Below are 25,553 nucleotides of genomic sequence, written 5' to 3' on the forward strand. Positions count from 1 at the left end.
TGGACCAAACCACTATATTGGGTCTGATACGTATCAGTGTACTGATACTTGTGATACTCAAATTTGTGTGACGTGTCGGTTTTCCATTGGACCATATTTTTTTGGTGAAACAGAGAAAAAAAAAATCAATCTCCTCTCAAACTCGCGATCCGTCTCAAACTCGATCCAGAGAAAGAAAAATTCATTTCCTCCGCCGACCATCACCGCGAGCTTGAACTGGAAGCATTTGAATTTGGATTAGGATTTCTCCTCCATTTTAGTCTCCGGCGGTCTGATTTCGTTGGAAGAATTTGAGGTCGGAGCTGGAGAGGGGATCTATTGAATTCGATGAGAATTGGTGGGATATGGTGATCGTTAAGACAAAAGGTTCCCATGGAATTTTTTATGGTGGGCTTCTTGTTGCCTTCGCTACTTCTGGCAGGTTGGTTTCTTTCTCTATCTTCTTTACTTTCACTCATTTACTCCTTAACATTGTACCTACTCCAGATTTTCTTATATAGTTGTTCAGTAGATGTTAAGGTTTATGATGTACGAAGAACAAGCTGCTTTAACTGATTAAGGAGTTGGTTCTGTTCTAGAGATATGTTTATGCCATCAAGTAAGTAATTTTGAATGTGGTAGGGATCTTCGAAAGATGAAAGCAGTTTGCTTAAAGCAGTTACAAACGTTCATACCATTATAGATAAGGAAATTGCAGGAGAAATAAATCCAGAAAATGTGTATATCTGTGGATTTAGCCAAGGAGGTGATCTCTCTCTTTGCATCCCCCGTAGCTACACATTTCATGGATTTACTTACTGATCTAAGACTCTACAATGTGTTGATTTTCTTGCATTGCGACTTCTGACATAAGGTTTTCTGCAGGTGCATTAACCCTGGCTAGTGTTCTTCTTTACCCTAAAGCTCTTGGAGGAGGTTCAGTCTTTAGCGGATGGATTCCATTCAATATTTGGAGTTATGGATCAAACAACGGATGCAGAGCTCTTGGTATTAAAAGGCAACATTGTACTCAAGGTAACAATATCCTAGTGCCTATCAAGATTAGAATAACATCAGCTCATCTCTGGTCTAGTTTCTCTATCATGAAAACCGGTTTTTTGGTTTAAACGTCTTGTTTGGTTATGTAAACTGGTACTTTTGTTAACTACAAACAGTTTGTACTTTGCATTGATTTGGAAAATTATATGTCAACACTATAATTCTTTTATTTAGTCAACAAATCAAGTGACTACATAACTCGAACTGTGATGTATTTACAAATGGAAAATCTTTTGTCCAAAACAGTAAAATTTCTTGTCAAAAGTATGCAATGTAAAAATTCTTCTGACCAAAACAAAACTTTCATACGTTCACTCAAATTAACAATTGATAATACATCTATGTCTGGTAAATAGCTACCATTGCCATCATATAATTTTCTTACAAATATTTTGAAATGGTGTTTCTGTAATTATACAAAATATTTATAGTAGAAAAGAAAGACAAAAAAAATCATATCATAATAAGTCACCATATAAAAACAACCAAAATAATCTATTTTTTTATTAATGATACCGATACCGGTCTCACCACTGGAAACAGATTTATTAGCAGTATCATTAAAAATCTCAAACAATAAACAAACATTAAAATTAATACTAAAAAATTCTTAATGATACTCTATGAGTACCAACTATCTGCATGCTCTTAGTGTTAATAAAATTTGACAAATACAATAACAAATGTAGAAGACACGTTGTTAGGTATAATCTGATGAGCACGAAACCAGATGTTCATCAAACACGTACATCGATAGGAGAAAGTCAAAATAGAAAGTCAATGAGCATTAAGAAACATGTAGTTAACGACAATTAATGCACTTGATTAAGAAGAACTTATTAATTATTGATTTATCGAATCAAATGATTCATATCGAATTAAACGAAAAAGTGATCGTTATTAATAATTTCAGGACCATGATACATTGGCAATGCTTTCGGGTGCGGTAACGGGTACAGTACGGATCTGGGAGACTTTTTTTTTGTTTGTCGTCATAAATTAATGATTTAGTTCTAATTAATCATTAGTCAAATGTTAACCATTATGCTTTTGAAATTTCGGTTTAATCCCCCAATTAAAGTATTAAACCATTGATCTAATTCTCATTTACGATTTTAAATGAAGTACAATAATTAAGAGAGTAAAAGCCCAGTATTTACTACTAAGATAACTTTAGGCCCAATAAAATACCCAATTCGTAATTTTACATACTCCTTCGCCGGCACCGGGAAATCCGCCGATGTGATGGTAAGAAATAAGAAATTCTACGATTTCCCCCGAAAAGCCTAGGACTTTATTGTTCCGGCCACATATTCTACTCTCTAAGGCACTCAATTTATCGGCGGAATTCTCTTTCCGGCTATTGTTCTTCTAATTTACAATTCAGTAAGAGAAAACATGAGCGACACTTCACGTCCTCTGTCTTGTCTCCGGCTACTCCTATTGTCCATAAAGTGTTCGACGAAAAGCCCAAGATAGAGGATAGGACTGTGGAGTCGATTTTTTTGTTCTTACGAGATGTTCTTAGATCCTCCATGATGATAACAGAGACAGAGACTCCGAGGAGTGTCCAAGATTTAACTACATCTTCGAAGCTTCTGACGCTTTACGCGGGGGACTTAGTGTCTTCTTTGGGCCTATTTGGTGAATTGAAAGATAAAGATGTGATTGTTTGGAACAGTATGATCACTGGTTCGAATCAAAATGGTCATTACATTACATGGCAGCTGTTGGATTGTTCGTTGAGATGATTCAGAAGGGATATGAGTTTGATTCTACGACGCTCTTACTTGCAGCTTCGGCGTTATCCACGTTACATCTTTCAAAGAAATTTCCAATGGTTCATTGTTTAGCAATAGAGACTAGTTTGGTTTCGGATTCTAGTTTGTGCAATGCATTGATGATTCTATATGCAAAAGGCGAGGACTTGAGCTCCACAGAGTGTGTGTGTGTTCACGCATATGGAGCACCGGGACATTGTTTCTTGGAACACGATAGTGACTCGATGTATTTCAGATGGGTATCCCAGGAAATCGTTGAAATATTTCAAGTCGATGACTGGTTCAGGACAAGAGGCTGATAGTGTGACTTTTTCATGCGTTATCTCAGCTTGCTCTTCTCTTGAAAAACTTCCTTTGGGTGAACCCCTCCACGGGTTGGTTATAAAATCAGGTTATAGTCCAGAAGCTGAGGTCTCTGTGGCCAACTCCATCATTTCGATGTACTCAAAATGTGAGGACGCCGAGGCGCGGAAACTTTGTTTGAAGAATTATTGTGCAAGGATGTTATTTCTTGGAATGCAATCCTTAATGGGTTTGCTGCAAATGGAATGTTCGAGGAAGCATTTGGTGTTTTGAAGGAAATGCAATCGGTGGATAAGATCCAGCCTGATATCGCCACCGTGGTTTCAATAACTTCCATATGTGGTGATTTCTGTTTGTCACGAGAGGGAAGAGCAGTTCATGGTTATACGGTTCGCTGGGAGATGCAATCCAGAGCTTTAGAGGTAATAAACAGTGTTATTGATATGTAACGTAAATGTGGCTTAAAACCTCAGGCTGACTTGTTGTTCAAGACAACAACAGATCGAGACTTGGTTTCATGGAACTCGATATGATATCTGCTTTCGCGCAAAACGGGTTTACACAAGAAGCTAAGAATCTGTTCAAGGAAGTTTTCAGTGAGTATTCTTGTGATTCGTCTGACTCTCTCATCTTTGGCAAATCAGTCCACTGTTGGCTGCAAATGCTAGGGCTTGGGAATAATATCCTTTCGGCTAATTCAGTAATAAACATGTACATCAGTTGCAGGGACCTTACTTCAGCATTCCTGCTGTTCGAGTCGATATCGGAAACAAGGGATCTCACATCTTGGAACTCTGTTATCGATGGCTGCGCATCAAGTGGTCACCATTCAGAATCTTTGAGAGCGTTTCAAGCAATGAGTATTTTTACCAAAATAATTTTTTAGCGTTTGCGTTTTGTATATAGACACTTTCAATTGGTGGATCATTAATTTCGTAATTACCGCCATAAAATCTAGCGTTTCAACAAATAGCTAGCGTGTCTTTTTTTTTTTTCAACGTCTCTTATTTTCTGGATAACCATGTCTAGATTGTTTATGATATGGTCTAACCACGACCTACCAAAATTCAAATGCACAAGAAAACCTTAAATATAATAAGTAAGATATTGAAAATGTGGAAATAAATATTTCTTCAAAAAAATTCACTCGAAAAACATGTCCTATATATGACTAGGTATTCATTTTGCATCAATGAGATCAGCCAACTCGACAAGGGTAAATCCTAACTACAGCAGTCACACCAGAGGTACAACAAAAAAAAATATACCTAACACATTTTCCTAGTGCTAAAACTGATTTGAGCTTCAAAAAAGATACCAAACACATAGATAAAATTTATAAAGAAATTACATAGCAATACATGGAGAATATAAGATGAAAATACATAGAAATAAAATTAAAACTTACATGAAGAATAAGATGAAAATACATAAATATAGGAAATATATATATAATAGGAAATGATATTAGTCTTGTTAAACCCCTGGAAGCGTAAAGTTGTCAATCTTCAAACCATTTTGACCGAGTTCCATATCTTCCCAATCCCAGCCAAAGTTCGTGTGTAATCCAAAATTTGGATGTGAAGTACGGCATTTGTAAGCTAAGAAGATTAAATGGTTTCCGCGAAAGAAATTATCCATTGTAGCGTGAAAGCGGTAATCACTTGTAATGAATAGTATGTTCCGTGGCGGATGCGGCCGAGGACGGAATTCGGCGTATCTCAAAGCATACGTTTCTAAAAGACAATCTGCCGCTGGTTCAGTGCTCTTGGCTCTTCTGTGTTGGCTGCACCCATTGCCTCTCTCAACTGCATAAAATGGATCAAAACCTTGATTTTTAAGGATACGTGTACCAGTCGTACCAAAATTCTTTTTATCGCCACAAACAATCCTAGTTGATGACAGACGCAATTTGGGATAAAGCTTGGGGTTGTTCCGATGTAAGTCGTTTAAGGAGTTTTCTATAGAGTCAACAATCTTGGTCAGATAATAATGATCCGTCACCGGACAAGTGTTGAGGTCCCACAACACGGATACTTCCTCGTCTGTAATAAAAATGAAATCGTCCCAGAAGAGTTATAACTCTATATTGATATATCATTGAAAATCCAGGAGGAGGTAGAGAAATTAAAACTCTTACCGACAATTCTTCTCGAAGATTCTCCGGTGGGGTTGGAGCTGGAGGCCATGGTGAGTGGAGAAACGGCTGCAGAATCAATAATGGTAGGAATTTTTAAATTTTGGCGGAGAACTTGGATGGGAGACCTTGAGAATTTAGGGTTACAATTACATCTATATAAAGGCCAGAGAGTCGTCTCTTCAAAGGAATCAAATCGGAGAAGAGAGGTCATTGATTGCTTCAAAGGAATCAAAAGGCCATGTGAGTTATCGTACGTAAGAGAAGAAAATAGACGGTCCAAATTTAACATGACCCACTCTTCTTTCTTTGTTCTTTTTTCTTTACAAAAATAAATAAAATAAATGTAATAATTTGGAACCGATTACATTAAAGATAGTCATGGGACCTTCTTTCAAATAGCATCAGTTCACGTTGTTCTGTTTTAGGTTTCGGGTTTGGGTTCAAAACATTATAATTACAAGGTGCTACAAGTTTGAAATAGTGGGGTCTCATGAAAAATTATATGAACATTTTAGCCACCGATTGACTATGATTTATGCAAATGAACTCTATGTATATGACGCTATAATATATTGAAAATATATGATTTATCGTTTTAAAGTAATGTACACCTACATAAAAAGGATCATCAAGGCATTAAGTCATGGAACAACTTAAATATCCCCAACAAAAGACGTGGAACATAACAAGACCTGAAATTTATTGTTCACTTCCTTGGTGTCGTTTTTTTCTTCCTATTAGTGCATGGCTCCTGCATGCGGATCTTTTTTTTTTTTTTTTTTGGGGGCAAAGAAAGTGATATATATTATAATTATTCTTGATTTTGTTTTAAACTAGTTGTGCCAAGGACAATGAGATCGATATATCTATTACAGTTTTTATAACTCCTATTATTTCAAAATGTTTTGAAAAACATTCAATCGCGGAGAAATCTCAACCTAAATGTAATGAACAAAATTTAGAACTCAATTAATGTTTGTGAAACGAGCAGTCGGTGTCTCGGTGAAATCAAATTCATGGAGAGATTCCATGTTGATGTTGATGGGAAGGGCTTATATATTGCTAACGTATTATTGCTGGGAAATGAGTGACAGAGAGGTCACTGATTGATTTTTGTAAATAAAATTTGTAAAATATCAAATTTAAAAAAAAACAATAATTATATTTAAAGCTTAGACAGAGGACTGGTAATTTTTTGGTACTATTTCTACCAAGACCTACCCAAATTATTTATGGTGTCTGATTCATGTAAGAAGACAAAAAAACAATGTACTATATGAAAATTAACTTGCTTTGTCGCAAAGTAGCATATGTCTCAAATCAACCCACATCCTTCATTATAATTTAATAACAATATTTCCCTTATTCTGAATTTTGTATATTAAGTTTTTTTTTTTTTTTGTTAAGTTAATTCTATACAAAATAATGAAAATCTGAGCAAAATTTTTATTTCGTTTAAAGTTTTTTTTTTTAATCAAAATTTTTATTTTGTTTAGAGAAAGTTTTTTCAATCAGTTCACGTTGTTCTGTTTTAGGTTTCCGCTTTGGGTTCAAAACATTATAATTACAAGGTGCTAAAATTAAAGTTTGAAATAGTGGGGTCTCATGGAAAATTATATGAACATTTTAGCCACCGATTGACTATGATTTATGCAAATGAACTCTATGTATATGACGATATAATATATTGGAAATATATGATTTATCGTTTTAAAGTAATGTACACCTACATAAAAAGGATCATGAGATCGATATATCTATTACAGTTTTTATAACTCCTATTTCAAAAAGTTTTGAAGAACGTTCGATCACGGAGAAATCTCGACCTAAATGAACAAAATTTAGAGCAGTCGGTGAAATCAAATTCATCGGGAGATTTCATGTTGATGTTGATGGGAATGGCCTATATAATTGGTAACGTATTATTGCTGGGAAATGAGAGACAGAGAGGTCATTGATTGCTTCAAAGGAATCAAAAGGCCATGTGAGTTATCGTACGTAAGAGAAGAAAATAGACGGTCCAAATTTAACATGACTCACTCTTCTTTCTTTGTTCGTTTTTCTTTACAAAAATTATAAAATAAATGTAATAATTTGGAACCGATTACATTAAAGATAGTCATGGGACCTTCTTTCAAATCGTTTTTTAACATCAGTTCACGTTGAATCAAAAGTACAATAGAAGGAGGTTTCAGAAAGCGACAAAACTGTAATAATTTCGTATATTTATTTTCGTTTTTTTTTTTTGGTTGTGCAATATTAATTATGAACTAAATCAAATAAAAATAAAAAGTTAAACGCTTAGACAGAGGACTAGTAATTGTTTGGTACTATTTTTTCAAATACCCTACCAGAATTATTGATGGAATCTGATTCTTGCAAGAAGACAAAATCAATGTACTATATTCAAAAGACTTGCTTTATGTCTCGAATCAACCCACATCCTTCATTATAATTTGATAACATTTTCCTCATTTTGAATTCTGTATATTAAGTTTTTTTTTTTTTGTTTAGCTAGCTAATTCTATTAAAAAAATATGAAAATCCGGGCACATTTTTTATATATCTAAGAAATTTTTTTTAATCAAAATGTTTAGTGTTCATTTAACCCCTCAAAGTTTATACACGATATACGCACCCTAAATTCAACAATATATATATATATATATATATATATATATCAACAATAATTTTAAAGAAACAAATACCTAATTTCTGTAGTGTAGGAGACTAGAAACAAATAAAACGAGCGAGAGATTTTGGAAGAAAGAGTTTTATTTTCTGGCACTATAGTTTGTCTCAATCAGAGAGATTTTGAAGAAATTGTGTGTTTGGTAGAAGCCTCGGTTTCACTTACAATATAAAGCCGCTGAAAACGTATAGGTTGGACCCACACTTGTTGTCGCTCTATTATTTATTTCGCGTTACAGTGTCTTCATATCCATTTACTCTTTTACCTTATCTTATTTACAACGGAAAAAATACATCTTTAAATTGTCTACTTAGAAGAGTGGATTATAGATGATTGATGTATTATGAGATCAAAGAGGATGCATAGAATCAAAAAATATATACAATAAAAAAAACATGTGAAAGTTATTTTAAGGATTCACTTTTCTCTAATAATGATGGAGTTTGTTTTGGTAATGTACTCTAGAGGTTTCAAATGCATCGATTGAATATTTGAAAAGTTTTGTTATTTGAAGGATTTAAAATAGATCGACCAATTTTTAAAAGATTTTTGTTCATTAAAATTTATAATATTTGTTTAGTTGTTGTTAGGGTTGATATTGGTTATGTTCTAGTTTAAGAACCTATATTATCTTGCAGCTAGTAAATTACTTGGTTGTTGAATAAAGGAAAAAACAAAAAAAGCTTTTCTGATCATAAGAAATTTGATGTACTACCATCTTTTTTTTTTTTTTCAAATTATTGAAAAGTTAATTTGATTGATCGTTTTATATTAGATATCCATTTTATCACGTTTTTTAATTTTATTTTGTTATTTAAAAGTTAAAACAAACACTGCCTTCTTCTATGTGTAGGAAAAATATACCTTTTTTTTTTTATTTAACACTTTTTAACAAATCGAAAAAAGAAAAATACTGAGTTAGTGGTATAATATTGAAATGATCAAAGAAAATTAAAAGTGACAAGATTCTAAATTGTTTGTACATACTTTATATTTCCTACAAATACCCAACGGGTAAGAGAAAACAGTAAATGCTTGTGCATGGAGAGTGTACGGCCATGACATCGTCACAGTGTACGTACCAACGATGACAACGTCTTTTAATAATGTGCAATGGTTTTGTGCAAGCCAAATATCGTAAAGAAAGGGCTACATCATCTAGCTCCAAAACCAAAGCAAAAACACTTTTATCAACACTGTATCAAAGGACAATGCCATGAACAATTTTCGGAGAGATAGATACACAATCTTAGGAATGAAACTATACAATTAAAATATACGATTTTCTTTGGTATATATATATATATACATTATAAGATAACAAACCAAACTATCCATGAAGATGAGCTGTAAACAAACATTAAAGAATAAAATAAATAATTTTTAAAACAAGTTAAATTTAGAAGATTAATAGTAAGGCACAGTTTAATAAAATTCTTTTTCTTTTTTTTTGATGAAAAACACAGTTTAATAAAATTCTCCTCGTTATTTATTTATTATTTTTTAAGATTGTGAGGAAAAGTTAAGAAAACGTGTGTAATATCTATTTGTAACCTTCCTCCCCCATTATAGGAGTTCCTTATCTATTGAGTTTTGAGTTTTTTTATTCAAAGATTATTTCAATAATATAAAGGGTAAATAATTTTTTGGCGTTAATTTTGTGAGAAAATCACGTACTTTACTTTACTTTCAAAACAATAAAAAAATCTTAATTTAAAGCATCATATGAAAAAATTTCGAGTATCCTATACTATTATTTGGGGAGTACACTTTATTAGATACCCTTAACTAACCTTCTCTTTTGTAAGAATTTACTTAATAATGCCATTACAAAAATCTTCTTTTAGAACAAATTTCATTCAATTTATTAAGGATAAACAAGTAAATTAGTAATTTATGTTATTTAATTAATTTAATTAAATTATAAAACGAAAATCTGTTATTAATTTTTTTTAAATGACCAATCAAAATGAACATATAAGATTTGATATCTAACTTACCATATTAATTTGTTATTAATCATTAAACTTCACCTCTCATCTTAATATGATTATATTAATATGAAACAAATAAATAATCATATCATCTACATAATAAAAAAAAGTAATTCTTTTTCTGCATATGCCAAGATTTGAATTTTTAAAAACGCATATAAATTGTTTAATCTATAAAGGAAACAATTAAACGGGTCAAAAATTGAGAGTTGAGTAATATATTTCTTTTACACAAAAATAAAGTCAACAAAAATTCCGACTGAGCAAAAAAAATAAAGTCAACAAAAATTTCGACTGAGCAACGGGTCAGAATTTGAATATTTATATTCGATTTCATACATTTATTTTTTTGAAATGTATAATTTTATATACTACAATAAAAATTTAAATATTTTAATTTGCAACATTTAAAATAAGTTTTACTTGATATTTTTAGAGAATATCATTAATACTTAATAGTTCAAAAAGTTAAAAATTATAAATGCTCTAATTTGATTATTTTTAAAAATATTTATAATAGGTAGCGGGTTAAATATAATATATTATACGATGAAATGAGTTTTGATCCTTATAACTATTTGAATAGTTATATTTAATTTCATATAATTTGTTTTTTGAAATTCATAATTTTATAAACTACAAAAAAAAATTAAAGATTTTAATTTGAAATATTTAAAAATAATGTAGAACATTTAAATATGGTTTGACACCTCTAAATATTTGAAAATTTGATTCCGCAAGCAATTTTAGAATTAACGAATAATAGATTATGCACACAATATTTTAAAATGAAATATTGAGATTCTAAAATAAAAATATAGACTCCACGCACGGGTTGATTTTGGTATTATTATATACTAAATATATGTTTATAACATATTCGATTATGCGAATAATTGGTAAATTCCGTAATTATAAATCTCAAACAAATTCTGTAATTAGATTAGCTTAAACAAATCTCTATTTCAACAACCAAAGAATTATAAATTGAAAAAGAATTTTCTAAATTAATTCAAAATAATAGCTAATTTTCTTAATTAATTCAAAATAATCTATGTTTTATATGCGATTCATTTATGATATTTTAATTTTTGATCTAACTGAACATATGCAATCCTATTTTGTGGTTGTTAACATAAATTAACTCATTGTTCAAAAAATATTACTTTTTAAAAAATAAAATTATTTTCCGTTTTCATATCTTTAAAAAAAAAATTATCCATAATTGAGTATTATAGAAAAAATTCTATATTTATTCTAATATTGTATATAGGGACTGACAAAAAAATTAATATTTTTTCACTTACTATTATAATATATTAAAACTTAGTTTTAATATATATATTATATAAATTTTGTAATAAATAAAATTTAACCCGTACTTTAGTACGGGTGATGATCTAGTAAACATATAAACCGGATGGCCATCTGCTACTGCAACAATATAATCAACACACACATATTCCATGAAAATGTCAGATACTATATATATGCGTAATTAAATTAAGAATGCGTGATTACTGATTAAATTAAGTCGCGGATATGCGTGTTTAAATTAAGATTGTTAGATACAATTGATTCTATTATATTTTTGCAATCCTATCAAAATGTCAGATAATCTATATATATATATATATATATATACGTACGTACTAAAAAGAAAAAGAGGTTTAGGAGTGGACAAAATATCATTTAAATTGTTCAGGATTTTTTTTTGTTTTTTTTTTTTTTTTTTTGGTATCAATGTTAAGTTGATTTTTATTTGTTCTTCACTGCTTTATGGAAAAGGAACTATGAATGAAGGATGCAGCAGAAAGTATGGAGGTGTCTGGTGAATACGACATATAAATTCTCTCTCATGTGACAGGTTGTATATATGTGTACTATGTTAACCACGTATTTGCCAAACATTTAATGCAAAATTTATCTGACACTAAGGCACTAAATTAAAGTAGGGTATTACATAATAAAGTTTTGTACCTTGGTAGTTGTATTATAATCATCATATTAGATTAGGGTGTTAAAAGTAGATAGTACTAAATTAAATGCAAAATTTATCTGACACTAAGGCACTAAATTAAAGTATATATGTATTACAGTTTTTATAACTCCTATTATTTCAAAATGTTTTGAAAAACGTTCAATCGCGGAGAAATCTCAACCTAAATGTAATGAACAAAATTTAGAACTCAATTAATGTTTGTGAAACGAGCAGTCGGTGTCTCGGTGAAATCAAATTCATGGAGAGATTCCATGTTGATGTTGATGGGAAGGGCTTATATATTGCTAACGTATTATAGCTGGGAAATGAGTGACAGAGAGGTCACTGATTGATTTTTGTAAATAAAATTTGTAAAATATTAAATTTAAAAAAAAACAATAATTATATTTAAAGGCTTAGACAGAGGACTGGTAATTTTTTGGTACTATTTCTACCAAGACCTACCCAAATTATTTATGGTGTCTGATTCATATAAGAAGACAAAAAATTAAAAACAATGTACTATATGAAAATTAACTTGCTTTGTCGCAAAGTAGCATAAAGGCCAGAGAGTCGTCTCTTCAAAGGAATCAAATCAGAGAAGAGAGGTCATTGATTGCTTCAAAAGAATCAAAAGGCCATGTGAGTTATCGTACGTAAGAGAAGAAAATAGACAGTCCAAATTTAATATGACTCACTCTTCTTTCTTTGTTCGTTTTTCTTTACAAAAAAATATAAAATAAATATAATAATTTGGAACCGATTACATTAAAGATAGTCATGGGATCTTCTTTCAAATCGTTTTTTAACATCAGTTCACGTTGAATCAAAAGTACAATAGAAGGAGGTTTCAGAAAGCGACAAAACTGTAATAATTTCGTATATTTATTTTCGTTTTTTTTTTTTGGTTGTGCAATATTAATTATGAACTAAATCAAATAAAAATAAAAAGTTAAACGTTTAGACAGAGGACTAGTAATTGTTTGGTACTATTTTTTCAAATACCCTACCAGAATTATTGATGGAATCTGATTCTTGCAAGAAGACAAAATCAATGTACTATATTCAAAAGACTTGCTTTATGTCTCGAATCAACCCACATCCTTCATTATAATTTGATAACATTTTCCTCATTTTGAATTCTGTATATTAAGTTTTTTTTTTTTGTTTAGCTAGCTAATTCTATTAAAAAAATATGAAAATCCGGGCACATTTTTTATATATCTAAGAAAGTTTTTTTAATCAAAATGTTTAGTGTTCATTTAACCCCTCAAAGTTTATACACGATATACGCACCCTAAATTCAACAATATATATATATATATATCAACAATAATTTTAAAGAACCTCAAAATTATTAGTCCAGCTTGTTAATAAGATATCTTTAGAATTTGTGTTCACTAAGAAACCTACAAAGCTCCTCATGTACGATGAAAATGTAGAAGCTTTTGGAACGATACGTTAGAATACGTAAACGGAATTAGTCATCATTTGTATTGTATACAGTGTTTTCTTTTTGGATAAGAAGTTGTATACTACTGGTTTCAATTACTTGTAAGATTTGACATATAAAACTCAGTTAACAAGGGGAAATAAAGGTGCAAAAAACAACACATACCTAATTAAAAGAGATGAAAAGAGTTAAATATAAATAATATATTTACAAATATCTAAATCATCAAAATTATGGAGTTAAGGATACTTTGAAAAGAAAAAAAAAGTTTATTTCTCTTAATAATTTATTTATTTCTAGAAAAAAAATAATCTTTCTTTTCTTTGCTTCCCTTGATGGGACATCTTTTGGAGAATACAAATAAAGTTCAGTAAACTGAAAATGTATGACATCTTTGATTAAATGTAGGACGAGAACTCGAGAAGAGTATATATGTTAGGGTTAACCAAAAATATTAATTAAGAGAAATATAAGTCTTATACTTAATTTTAAACGGCTTGAGCTTATTCGTTGGAACACAAAGTCTGTGTTTAAAACTTGAGGTTTATGCAAAGACTGTGTAACTAGAATAGACCAGTAATAGTGTCGAACTAAAAAGTTGCCTTATGAAGTGTCATTTTGATTAAGTGGAGTCTGTAGATACAACTTATATATATATATATATATATATATATCGTGTTTTAAAAGCTCATAATGCCACTAGAGTTTTTACCTAGTTTAACAACTTGACGGAAATAGTATTAGCAGTATTACCTAATTTGGTACATGATTAAGGTGTTATACAGTATAATGTTGTTATATATTGTTTTATATGGTGAGTTTCAGTTGATGATTATGAGTTGTAAACTTAGATTGCAAATATATAGTTGCATTTTTAGAAGAAAACTTAAAAAATGAAGAAGAAGATAACAATCACAACACAAATCTCATGAATGGGAGAGAAGGCAATGGAGCTATTCAAGGAAATGATATAAGTAGTGGTAACTCAGGGATGGAACCAAACAAGAGCACTTTCATAAGCCTATTGTCAGCTTGCAGCCACTCTGGGTTTATAGATGAAGGTCTAAGATATTACAACCAAATGGAGAAAAAATTTGGGGTTAAACCAGTTACCGAGCATCGTGTTTGTATCTGTTGATGGGTTTGACAAAACCAACAAAATCTGGCCCATTAAAGCCCATACGAAATTGACATGAGGAGAAAGAATAATAAAAGTGGCCCATCAAATACTCTTATATATCTCTCTACCTGGGATTAGAGATAGAGGTGGTAGGTGCGAGACAAGACAAGCTAAAGAGAGTTCTAGAAAAGAGAGATACAAGAGCTTCCTAAGCAAGCTTTCTTCTTCCTCTTAGTTGTTTTTGAATCTTGTTCTTCTTGTGTGAAAAATTTGTAAAACCAAAACATCGGTGGTAGGTTTGTAACCTCTTTGAGATAGTGAAGCTTTGGAAACAAGAAATCTCCCCAAGACGTAGCAGTTGATCTTCCCCAAAATAAGCTAATAATGAAAAGGAAAAATTTAAAAACTTGAAGAAAATATTATTAGTCACACAAAAATTTCATTAAATCTTTTTTGAAGTAACCCGCACAAAGTTGTGTTATAATAAAAAAAAAGGGACAACGATGTATTTCCCCTCATAACTTTCATATAGCATTACTTCCACCCAAAGTTTCACGCCCTCTCTATTTCTCCCCAGAAGCATAGTTCTACAGTTATTTCCCCCAGATATAAAGTTAAAAACCTATTTCAACATATAATGAAAGTTCGAAACTAATTTTCACATAGAGCTAGGTTAATGTTGGTTTACTGTAGACTAATCTAGTTTTAACCAATATAAACGAACTTAAACCAAACCTAAACCAATTTAACTCTAACCCCAGACCCGATTAAATCCCCAAATCATAAAATCCCTCAAATTAGAAATATCCCTAAATCAAAAACCCTTCCTCACGAACACTAGTTGCGAGAAGAAAGTTACCCGAAACCTCTAATTGCAAGTTCATTGATCTTCGTCTATGTCAGTTCTAGAGATCGAGATGAACAATGTTCCTATTGATGAGGAACCCGATGATGAAGATCAAGAAGACCAAACCGCACGAAATGATTTCAACATCGAGCAAGTAGTAATCGATTTCATCGATGAGCCGTGTATTCGTCACGATGTCATTCCCGACAGTGACAGTGATGAAGACGACGATGTTCAACGGGGTAGAGATCGTAACGAGATCATACGTGGTGATGGGAATTTGTACATGGACCAAGTGTTCTACAATAAAATCGCGTTTAAAGAAGTTGTCCTTGACTACGCTCTTCGATTAGGTAGGAATATCAGACAGTGCAGGTATGATAAAACAAAGCTTGGGTATCGTTGTAATGTTGATGTTTGCAGATGGCGTATCTATTGCTCTGTTAGTTCTAAGTCTGATAAGTGGCAAGTTACAAGATTTATTGAAAAGCATAGTTGTACGTTAATGGGGAGTGTGAGCTTATTAGAGTGCCAGTGATTGCAAGATTGTTTCTTGACAAGATTCGAGATGAACCTGTTTACTTTATGCCAATGAAGATTGAAGAACTGTTAATGAAAAAATGGAAGATTAGTGTATTGAGGCCTCAATGCCAAGATGCTAGGCTTAAAGCTTTGAAATGGATTGATAAAGAATATGATGAGCAATTTGCACGGATTTGAGATTTTGGTGCTGAGATAGAAGAATCAAATTCGGGTTCTACGGTGGAAATTGATACGCTGACAAATGAGAATGGTGAGGATGAATTCAATAGATGCTACGTGTGCTTTGACAGTCTTAGAAGAACATGGAAGGAGTCTTGTAGGCCAATATTAGGAGTAGATGGTTGTTTCGTAAGAGAAAAAACCAAAGGTCAGCTGTTGGTAGCTTTAGGGCGAGACGCGGACAACGCTATATATCCAGTGGCATGGGGCATTTTCCAAGTGGAGAATGACCCTAATTGGTTATGGTTTGTGAACAAGATTAAAGCTGATTTAGGACTAAAAGATGGTGAAGGATACATATTGGTCTCGGATCGTCAAAAAGTATTAATGTTTATATTGGTTACTACTTTGTTTTCTACTATATTTATCTACTTTAACTTGTGGTTCTGTTATAGGGATTGATTAGAGCTGTGGAGATAGAGTTACCTCATATTGAACATAGGATGTGTGTGAGACACATATATGGGAATTTAAAGGCAAATCATGGTAAGAAATCACAGATGAAGCCGTTTATCTGGAATCTAGCATGGAGTTACAATGAGGCTGAGTATAGAGAAAACCTGGAGAAATTGAAGCAGTATGATATGTAGTGTAGAGCTTTCTACAAAATTGGCCACTATGTTGAAGATGTTGAGAACAACTCCACATAATCATTTAATAACACGATAGTCAAAGCAAGAGAGAAGCCACTGGTACCTATGTTAGAAAATGATTGCTCGACTTGCCATGGTACGTATTGCCAAAAGAAGTGTTAAATCTCATGATCACAAGGGTTTATGTACACCATATGCGGAAGAATATCTTGCAAAAGAGCTTGAAGATGCTGCAGAAGTTAAGGTTCACAGAAGTACAAATAAGATGTTATGCATTGTGGGGTATGTGGTGCGGCTAATCACAACTCTAGGTTTCATAAGAAGAAGAAAGAGGTTTGTGTTCCATAATCTAATGTGTCTATGTACTATGTTTTATGTGCTTTGTTTAGTTCTTTTATTTATGTTGTTATTACAGTTTCCTCAAGGTGAACCTTCTCAATGAACTGTTACGCAGAAAATGAGCTTGAACTGAGTTTGGAGATAGGGTAGAAGAAGCTTTTGGTCTGTTTTTTGTAAAAACTTTTGGTCTGTTTTTAGGGTCTGTTTTTCATTCTTCTCAATTGTTTTTGTTATGTTATTGCTCTGAGACAAAGCATAGACAAAGATTCTGTTTGAGTTTATTTTTTTGATAATAGTGAGATCAGTTTAGACAAAGATTGTAAGCCTTGTTTTTGAGTTCCTCATTGATGTATCAATTAAATATTAATTAAATATATATATATTTCAAAAACTTGAAGAAAATATTATTAGTCACACAAAAATTTCATTATAACTCTTTTGAAATAACCCGCACAAAGTTGTTATAATAAAAAAAAACAACTAAAACTTTCTGGCCTTCTAATTATAAAGGTGATTCTTGCTTCTGTTCTGAGACTGAGTGACAATTAACATTTTCTTATAAAGGATAATAATAAAGTTCTTAGTAAACCAATAGGGCTTGTATGATATCTGCCAGGCCCAGCCCAATAAGAGACTCGCTAGCCTTTATACAGATAGACGCAGAGGAATTGCGGCGCAGTTGTAACCCTAGATTCACAAAGTCTCTCATCCGGTGCCGACGAAACCATGTCCGATACCGACGAGACCATGTCCGTGTTTGACAAATATGTGTCCGATAATTCGCTGTCCTCCGCCGAAACCATTGATCCGATCGAAAAATACCTAAGTAAGATCTCTCTCTCTCTCTCATCTTAGTCGAAATTGTTTGTCTATGATCTGGATTAGCTTTCATCTGATCGATCTGTCATTAGTAAACTAGCGTATATCTAATCGTCGATCTGCCATAGTAAATCCCTTTATTATAACTTATTTTATTCACGTTCTGAATTTTTTTTCCGTCTCGAAACCTGGCAGATGCTGACGCATGCATCTTTTGGGACATGGGGAGTTACCCAATCCCTAATGGTGTGGATCCTTGTTTTGTACTAAAGAAAATCAAATCAGAGCTCGCGGATATAGGTTGTCGTGTGGATGTGTCTATCCACGCTTACGGTAATAATGTCTCGGATGGTGAATTACTATCTGCAGCTGCCGGAATCAAATTCGATCTCTTACCCGAAGGTGATATTATTCTCCTTCTCTGTTTATTTTTTTGACATATACATGTCGTCCCTAATCTAGATCTCTGTTGATGTACTTTCCAGGAGATAAAGACGCGGGAATTTATTCCATGTTAGTGGACATGTTCCAATGGGCACTGAAAAGTTCTTCAACAAGAAATTTGATTGTCCTCTCAAAAAACATGGATAATCCAGACGTGCTGAAACATTTTGACTCTTTGTGGAGGTGGAAATGTGGTCTTATATTATCACCAACATGGGTACCTGAAGTGTTGATGGAGGAAACCGCTCACAACGTCTTTGACCAGAACAAGCGGAAAGCAGATACTCTTGCTGATTCTGATCACCCATCTAAAACCCGTAAAGTCACAACAGAGTACATCTCATCATCTGCAGCGCCTAATATTTTTCTCGGTAACTCGGCTGAAACCATGTCCAGATTATTCCCCATTCCCACCACCGCTCGTGAAATGTGTAAGTTGTATCCCTTGCTCGAAATTGTTTGACTATGGTCTGGATTCATCTCTATCAATCTGCCATAGTTAATTTTAATGGATCTATTTTCTAGTATAATTTTACTGATCTGATGTTTCGTAATAGTTTTTTTAATCGTTGTCTGTTTTGACCTCACAGGTCGTGATACACTTGTCCTCTGGGTCATTGAGGATGAAAATATGCCTGCAGTTAGCGAGTTTTTGTCGAAACATGACTAAATCACTTTAGCTCTCCTCAAAGAGGGTTACCGTGGGAGGGTGACAATCAAGGGTTACGTTGTTAATCCGAAATTGCCAAAAGAACATTTTAGGCATGCTTATCGGGAATACGGTATCAATATCCGTTTGAATCCAGAAGAAGGTGATGAAAGTATAAGATATAACAGGATGTTACTACACCTTCTTTATTGGGCACACATGATGAAATCCGAAAGTAATTTGGTGGTACTCTCAAGAAACCAAAACTTCGGACAAGGCACCAAGTTCGACCGTGTACGTGAGACTTTGGAAGAGTTAAGTATCAAAGTTGCCGTATTAAATCCTGATAAAGTCAATGACTATGCTCTCGACCAAGACGGCCTCTTGCTCTCATGATGGGACTAATGTTAATTTCAATGCTTTTATGATGGGAGTAAAAATATTATTAGGACATCTTTTGCTTTTAAAATTGTGTGTACAAGACTATTCTCGAATCAAAAACTCATATAACCTTTGTTTTTGCATCATATTTGTTACTTCTTCTGGTTACTTGAAATTCGATCCTTACCTGCATTGTTTTTGTAGTTTTAACTTAAGAGCTAGCTTCTTAAGCTTGTTCATAGGAACACAAAATTATATCAACTAGCAAAATAGCAAAACCTCTGTTTTCAAGCTTACCACTATTTAGTACTAAAACATCACTAAATGAAACAAGATTCTTAAGATACATACTATTCTTGACAAAATCTATATCCACAACATAACTCCAGAATCTTAAGAAATCTAAAACATTTGCATATGTATAACACTAAAAACCAGAAGAAGAGGATTTGATTACACAAACTTACCTTCTTCAGTGAACACAGACAATCCAAAGTTAGTAGCTTTAAGCATAGCATTCTCATCAGTACTAGCGAGCAAGAAAATAGTATCCAGTTTAAGTCACCTTCTTCAATGAACAACACAAATAGTATCCAGTTTAAGTCAGCAACTCTTTTGCACGGTCGTAGAAAATGTTGGCTATCTAATTAATTTTAGGTGCCTCTATCAAGGCTTTTCGATTTATCAGTCATTGGACTGGAAGAAGTTTCCCTTGTGTTGGCAGTGTGATACCACTTCTCATCATCGCACAAAATTCTTCATAGTTTATTCTTCCATCCTGCAAAAGAGAGCCATTAATCTCAATCTTGGCTTAAGAATTGTTCATAACTTGTTTGATGCTATGTAGAGGGAAAACAAAACTTACATTATCTGTATCGACTTCCGCTATGACTTCTTTGATGCTAGCTTCATCTCCCATACCATACTCTTTCATGGCTGACTCCAACTCATCCATTGTGATAAACCTGTGTTAAGAGAAATCCAAATTGGTTTCTTAAAGTAGCTCCAAGTCTATATTTACGTTGTTCCTCAAGGGACCAAACTTACCCGCTGTTGTCTTTGTCGAAGTATTGGAAGGCTTTGAATAAATGCTCATCCCGGTCCAATCTGTATCTATGCATTGTCACTGAGATAAACTCGATGTAGTCGATTGTTCCATTACCATCTACATCAGCCTGAAACATATATAAAATAGGCTATTCAGGCTCCATCCTTTTTTAGAAGAATAAGAAACATAAGAAGCAGAGCAAAGAGGATGGCAATACTTACGGCTTCCATGAGTTGCTTCACTTCAGCTTCGTTGAGTTTAGAGCCAAGTTTAGCCAGCCCGGTTTTCAGTTCTTCGTAAGTGATTGTTCCACTTTTATCGGTATCCATATTCGCAAACATGGTTTTAAGACCTTTAATTTCCTCTTCCGAGAGACTCTCTGCAATTACCTGTAAAACAGAATCAGAAACACAACCAATGGTTTGCCAATACAAATGAGAATGCTTACTTGCAGAAGAAACGTTTGTAGTTTTACCTTAAGAGCTAGCTTCTTAAGCTTGTTCATTGCTCGGAATTGCTTCATCCGAGATAATACAGCGCTATCAATAGGCTTGTCTGGTGCTTCTCCTCCTTTGATCCAAGGATGTTCTGGAAAAAAAAAACACCACAAGGATCTTTACAGACTAGTAAAGCATTGCAAAGTACATTGACTACAGAACCGCACTTAAAGAGACCAATGTGACTTTACCAAGAGCTTGTGCCGCTGAGATTCGTTGCTTAGGGTCCTTAGTAAGCAACTTCCTCACAAGGTCTTTAGCACTCTCAGATATAGAGGGCCATGGTTGGCTCTCAAAATCAATTTCCCCCTTTATAATCTCATCAAATATCCCCTTCTCAGTTTCTACATGTACCAACAACAACAACACATAAACAACAGAAGTACATAACTAAAGGATATAAACCAAATCAAACAATTGGTCAGATTTTATTACCAGCCCAAAAAGGAGGCACGCCACAGAGCAAGATGTATAAAATAATCCCTGCACTCCAAATATCGATTTCTTTTCCATAACTTCTTCTTAATACTTCAGGAGCAACATAGTACGCACTTCCGACTATATCCCTGTAAACTTTCCCTGCAATTTGTGTTTTACGGTTTAGAAACAAAACACATCAAGCATAGGAACACAAAATTATATCAACTAACTAAACTGGCATAATTTGACAAATAAGAAAAGGAAGAGAACACACAAGTTCTGTAATAATCCATTTACACACATTCTCAAGTTCACACAAAACTAGCAAAACCTCTGTTTTCAAGCTTACCACTATTTACTAAAACATCACTAAATGAAGCAAGGTTCTTAAGATACATACTATTCTTGGCAAAATCCATATCCACAACATAACTCCAGAATCTTAAGAAATCTAAAACATTTGCATATGTATAACACTAAAAACCAGAATAAGAGGATTTGATTACACAAACTCACCTTCTTCAATGAAGACAGACAATCCAAAATCAGTAGCTTTAAGCATAGCATTCTCATCAGTACTAGCGAGCAAGAAATTCTCAGGCTTAAGATCACGATGAATCACTCCCATAAAATGACAAATGTCAACAACATTCAAAATCGATCTAATAACACCAGCAGCTGCTTTCTCAGAGTAATGTCCTTGAGCTATAATCCTATCAAACAATTCACTACCACCACACAACTCCATCACCAAATGTATTGATTGTCTATCTTCATAGGCACCCTTGATCTCAACAATGTTCTCTTGTCCAGACAAATGCTGCATTATCTGAATCTCTCTCTTCACATCATCTCTGTCTTGCTTTCTCGTTAGTTTCCTCTTGAGTATTGATTTGCAAGCGTATGTGTTCCCTGTTGAATTCTCTTTGCAAGTGTAGGTTATACCAAATTGACCTCGACCTAATTCGTTACCTAACGTGTAAAGTTTCCTGATTTCTTCAAAGGGTTTGCCTAGAATTGTCTCTGTTTCTCTAAAAACGATTGGTTTCTTCAATGTTGTTGTTATAACCTGCTGATTAACGGGTTTGGATTCTTGTTGTTGATGATGATTTGATTGAGTTGATGTCGGGATTTGAGGAGACGGAGGTTTCTGAGGCTTGAGAACGTCACGAGAGACATGGGTTTCGGGTTGATTTGTCGGAATTGAGCTCTGTACGCTTCCATTGATGATGTCACTCTCTGTGTCTCGGTGTTTGCTGCTAAAGCAACCCATTTTGAGGGTTTTTTTATTAGAATTTCTTGTCTTCTAGGTTAGAGAAGAAGTAACCCCGATTGGGAAATTTATCGGACAATACAAAAATAAAAATTGGCAATTTCGTTCGCGAGTTTTTTGATTACCATTTTCGGTGAAAGCGGAGATTTTGTTTTCCATTTATGTTTCGCCGACATTAACGGTTTTAATTTAATTTTCCTACGGAAGTATTCCATTTTCAGCTATCTTGAATTCTTGATTATTCTAATCAAAGCTAGAATTTTAGAGAAAGACCGTTGAATTAGTTTTCTAAAGTATAAAGTAGTTAAAAATAATCTTTTTTTTTTTTTGGTTAAAAAATAATCTTGAATATGAATATATGATCATAGTCATCATTGTTTTGATATACGTAGTTGATCAATACTCCCTCCGTTTCGTTTTAGTTATCGTTTAAGGTTTTTTCACACAAATTAAGAAAAATATTAAATTTTCTGTTTTACCCTTTATTAATATATTTTATAAAAAATTTCATTGGCCAAAACAGTAGGGATAAAACTGGAATTTTCACCAAACATTTGCATTGAAAACCTAAAACGACAACTATTATGAAACAAAATCAAAATTTAAATCCTAAAACGACAACTAAACTAAAACGGAGGGAGTATTAAATTACATATCGAATAGAAGAGTGATATAAATGATGACAGTAATTATTGTGTAGTCAATAGTGCTTAATTAATTACTCCAACTCTATGGACAAATTATATACTACTACTATAATCTAATATTAATGATCAAATTAATTACGTAAAATTAACCATAAAACCCGGTTTGTCTCCACACGGCGTCTCTGACCCGTCTCATGTCACGTCCCTTTAACGTCCTCCCCACGCCCAAAAACACCGACGAACTACCGTCACCGTTACGGCTACGCGCGGCCACGTATTCATGAGGCGGCACTATCTCACTCCCCCAATTAAAAACCGCCGCGTCAGCATCATCATTATTATTATTATGCATTGACTTGATGGACTCCACCTTTAGGATCTTGCTCCAGTCAGGAACTTTCACCGGCGCAGAAGTCGCCACGTGTCTCTTCCTCCGCCCTTCACTCGAGACGGTCAGGTCACTCACGCGGCCTCCGTTCCGTCTCCATTCATTGTCAGTCCCCTCGAGAGAGCGTGTGATCCACGCGCCTACTTCCGTTGGTTCGTCAGGCTCGACCACCGACCAGACATCCTCTTCCATGAGCTCCAGCTCGACGGTGGTTACTCCGTCCACGGATTGCTGATGGCTTCCAAGAAATCGCTCGCTCCGACTAATCGGTAAACTCCGACCTTTGCCCATATAAATCTCTTTTTTACCTAAGAAAAGTGTATACCCGCTTTGATTTATGTGTTAAATTACCGTTATTGATCACCTAGTAATATATTTGGAAGTGTAAGAACAAGAGAAAGATGGAACTCTTGTATTGTTTTGTGTAATGAGTGAGGATCGAGGAAGAGGATGAGCATGTGTGTGTGTATATATATATATATATCAAATTGAGTCTGCATTGCGTGTGTGGTTTTACTCAGTTATGTTCGGTAAGATCAAAAGAAGATGTCATAGTCCACATAAAATAGTCGACACAGTAACCATTTAGATAACGGCGCTACTATTTTGTATTTCTTTTAGCATTTTAGACGAGAGCAAGTTAAGATTTATTTTTCCCATTCTAAAAGTAATTCAATAATCATATACAATGTGATGTCTTAGTTGCCGACGTACCATCATGCGTTCTAACAAGATTTCTATCGTAGCTTCAATATAGAGTTGTGAGACAAATGATGAATAGTTTTAATAACCAAGGAATTTTATATCAAAATCTATATTTATCCAAATAGCTAGTCTGTGAAATGTGATCATATTCTTGTCATTTAAAACCCTTTAACAAATTCACAGTATTCAAGTATAATTAAAATCACGGTACTATACCATTTATAGATTTGTGCACGTCCTAGACTCCTAGTATGTACAATAAGTCGTTAAGCTTAGCCAAGCATACGTGAATTATATACTGTATACGGCAAATGCTTGAGTTTACATGAAAATAAAATTCGAAATGAGAAACTATAGTTTTTGGTATTTTTGTAAGTATCCGAACGAGATGGTGCAGATTCGACAAAATTACATAAACATATTATTGGCTTATTTCATTCTCTGTAGCTGAAGGTGGGGTCTATATCTCCGCATGGGAAAGCACACAAGATATGTCGCAGTTCAGCTGTTCGACACGTGTTCACTCATTGCAAGCAGGTCCATCTAATTTTGTCTATTAACGTTGACACGTGATCTAATCTGAACCCACCAATAGGCAGATTAAGACCGGAGTCGACGAGGGTGTTGTTGGATTGGAGAGTGAATGGCTAACGATGGAGACCGACGAACTAACAAAGTCTACATATGTGGTCCATCATTGTTCTGTCCTTTCCTTCTTTTTACTTTGCCTCAATTATTAGCGTTTTTTATTATTTCGTTTTTGTTTAGTTATTTTTTTCCTGATCGAATCGCATTTTTCGTCGAAACACCATTTATATTAAGTAATCAGAAAGAGACTCTCCTCTAGGAAAAGCCATTCAGGAACCGATGTGCTTACATGAGGAAAAAAAACTATTACGTGCCCGAGTTTTTTTTTGCCAAAAAGTCAGTCCGAGCATTGTTACACCTTGGGAGAAATCTAATGTTAAAATCAGGGAAAAACATAAAAGAGACCGGAAAGTGGCAATCTCCGCCACGAAAGTGGGCCACTCCGACTGCTTGTCAAGAAGGGAGATACGATTAGCGCAATCGGATGCAAAGGCACATCTTGATTTTCCAATCGAGATCATTGTTTAGTTCATTGTTTTGTATATAACGGGCTCCCAACCCTACACTAATTTAACTGTGAATGTTTAGCAACTTCGAGTCTTCGACCCATTAATAAACCAGGCCTATTTCAGCTACTCAGTATGGGCCTAT

The 25,553-nt window shown here is 33.5% G+C and overlaps 3 protein-coding genes and 2 long non-coding RNA genes across 6 annotated transcripts; 2 read left to right on the forward strand and 3 right to left on the reverse strand.

The window, feature by feature from the left end:
- Window positions 1–677: 677 nt before the first annotated feature.
- LOC9305926 lies at window positions 678–1,242 on the forward strand. Its single transcript, XR_002330485.1, has 2 exons — window positions 678–745; window positions 865–1,242. It is a non-coding gene; the product is annotated as an uncharacterized LOC9305926 (long non-coding RNA).
- Window positions 1,243–1,917: 675 nt separating this feature from the next.
- On the forward strand, window positions 1,918–4,092 carry LOC110226452. Its single transcript, XR_002330491.1, has 2 exons — window positions 1,918–3,718; window positions 3,843–4,092. It is a non-coding gene; the product is annotated as an uncharacterized LOC110226452 (long non-coding RNA).
- Window positions 4,093–4,420: 328 nt separating this feature from the next.
- LOC9303881 lies at window positions 4,421–6,164 on the reverse strand. Its single transcript, XM_002869809.2, has 2 exons — window positions 5,263–6,164; window positions 4,421–5,167 (listed from the first exon to the last, which is right to left on the reverse strand). The coding sequence occupies exons 1-2, from the start codon at window positions 5,549–5,551 to the stop codon at window positions 4,599–4,601; spliced, it is 858 nt and encodes a 285-aa protein (XP_002869855.2). The 5' UTR covers window positions 5,552–6,164; the 3' UTR covers window positions 4,421–4,598.
- A 13,493-nt stretch (window positions 6,165–19,657) lies between these two features.
- LOC9303883 (calcium-dependent protein kinase 15) lies at window positions 19,658–22,741 on the reverse strand. Of its 2 annotated transcripts, XM_002869810.2 has the most exons (8): window positions 21,818–22,734; window positions 21,317–21,460; window positions 21,073–21,225; window positions 20,860–20,972; window positions 20,606–20,773; window positions 20,384–20,511; window positions 20,202–20,301; window positions 19,658–20,114 (listed from the first exon to the last, which is right to left on the reverse strand). In XM_002869810.2, the coding sequence occupies exons 1-8, from the start codon at window positions 22,572–22,574 to the stop codon at window positions 20,025–20,027; spliced, it is 1,653 nt and encodes a 550-aa protein (XP_002869856.1). In that variant the 5' UTR covers window positions 22,575–22,734; the 3' UTR covers window positions 19,658–20,024. The 2 variants fall into 2 exon arrangements, 1 of the variants encoding a protein (XP_002869856.1); XR_002330407.1 differs by lacking the exon at window positions 19,658–20,114 and having other exon boundaries at window positions 20,210–20,301; window positions 20,384–20,501; window positions 21,818–22,741.
- A 471-nt stretch (window positions 22,742–23,212) lies between these two features.
- Window positions 23,213–24,207, reverse strand: LOC9305928. The gene has a single exon (XM_002869811.2). The coding sequence runs from the start codon at window positions 23,898–23,900 to the stop codon at window positions 23,367–23,369; it is 534 nt and encodes a 177-aa protein (XP_002869857.1). The 5' UTR covers window positions 23,901–24,207; the 3' UTR covers window positions 23,213–23,366.
- Between the last annotated feature and the right edge of the window lie 1,346 nt (window positions 24,208–25,553).

Source organism: Arabidopsis lyrata (genome assembly GCF_000004255.2).
Source record: "Arabidopsis lyrata subsp. lyrata unplaced genomic scaffold ARALYscaffold_7, whole genome shotgun sequence".
NCBI lineage: Eukaryota > Viridiplantae > Streptophyta > Magnoliopsida > Brassicales > Brassicaceae > Arabidopsis > Arabidopsis lyrata.

Bases quoted from the DNA above. Each gene is read 5' to 3' on its own strand.
- LOC9303881 (XM_002869809.2), bottom strand. From the start codon at position 5,551: ATGTTAAATTTGGACCGTCTATTTTCTTCTCTTACGTACGATAACTCA. The intron at 5,168-5,262 runs GTAAGAGTTTTA...TTTTTATTACAG, and splicing joins ATCTTCGAGAAGAATTGTCG to ACGAGGAAGTATCCGTGTTG.
- LOC9303883 (XM_002869810.2), bottom strand. From the start codon at position 22,574: ATGGGTTGCTTTAGCAGCAAACACCGAGACACAGAGAGTGACATCATC. The intron at 21,226-21,316 runs GTAATAAAATCT...TGGTACATGTAG, and splicing joins CGTGCCTCCTTTTTGGGCTG to AAACTGAGAAGGGGATATTT. The intron at 20,774-20,859 runs GTAAAACTACAA...TCTGTTTTACAG, and splicing joins TTAAGAAGCTAGCTCTTAAG to GTAATTGCAGAGAGTCTCTC.
- LOC9305928 (XM_002869811.2), bottom strand. From the start codon at position 23,900: ATGGGCAAAGGTCGGAGTTTACCGATTAGTCGGAGCGAGCGATTTCTT.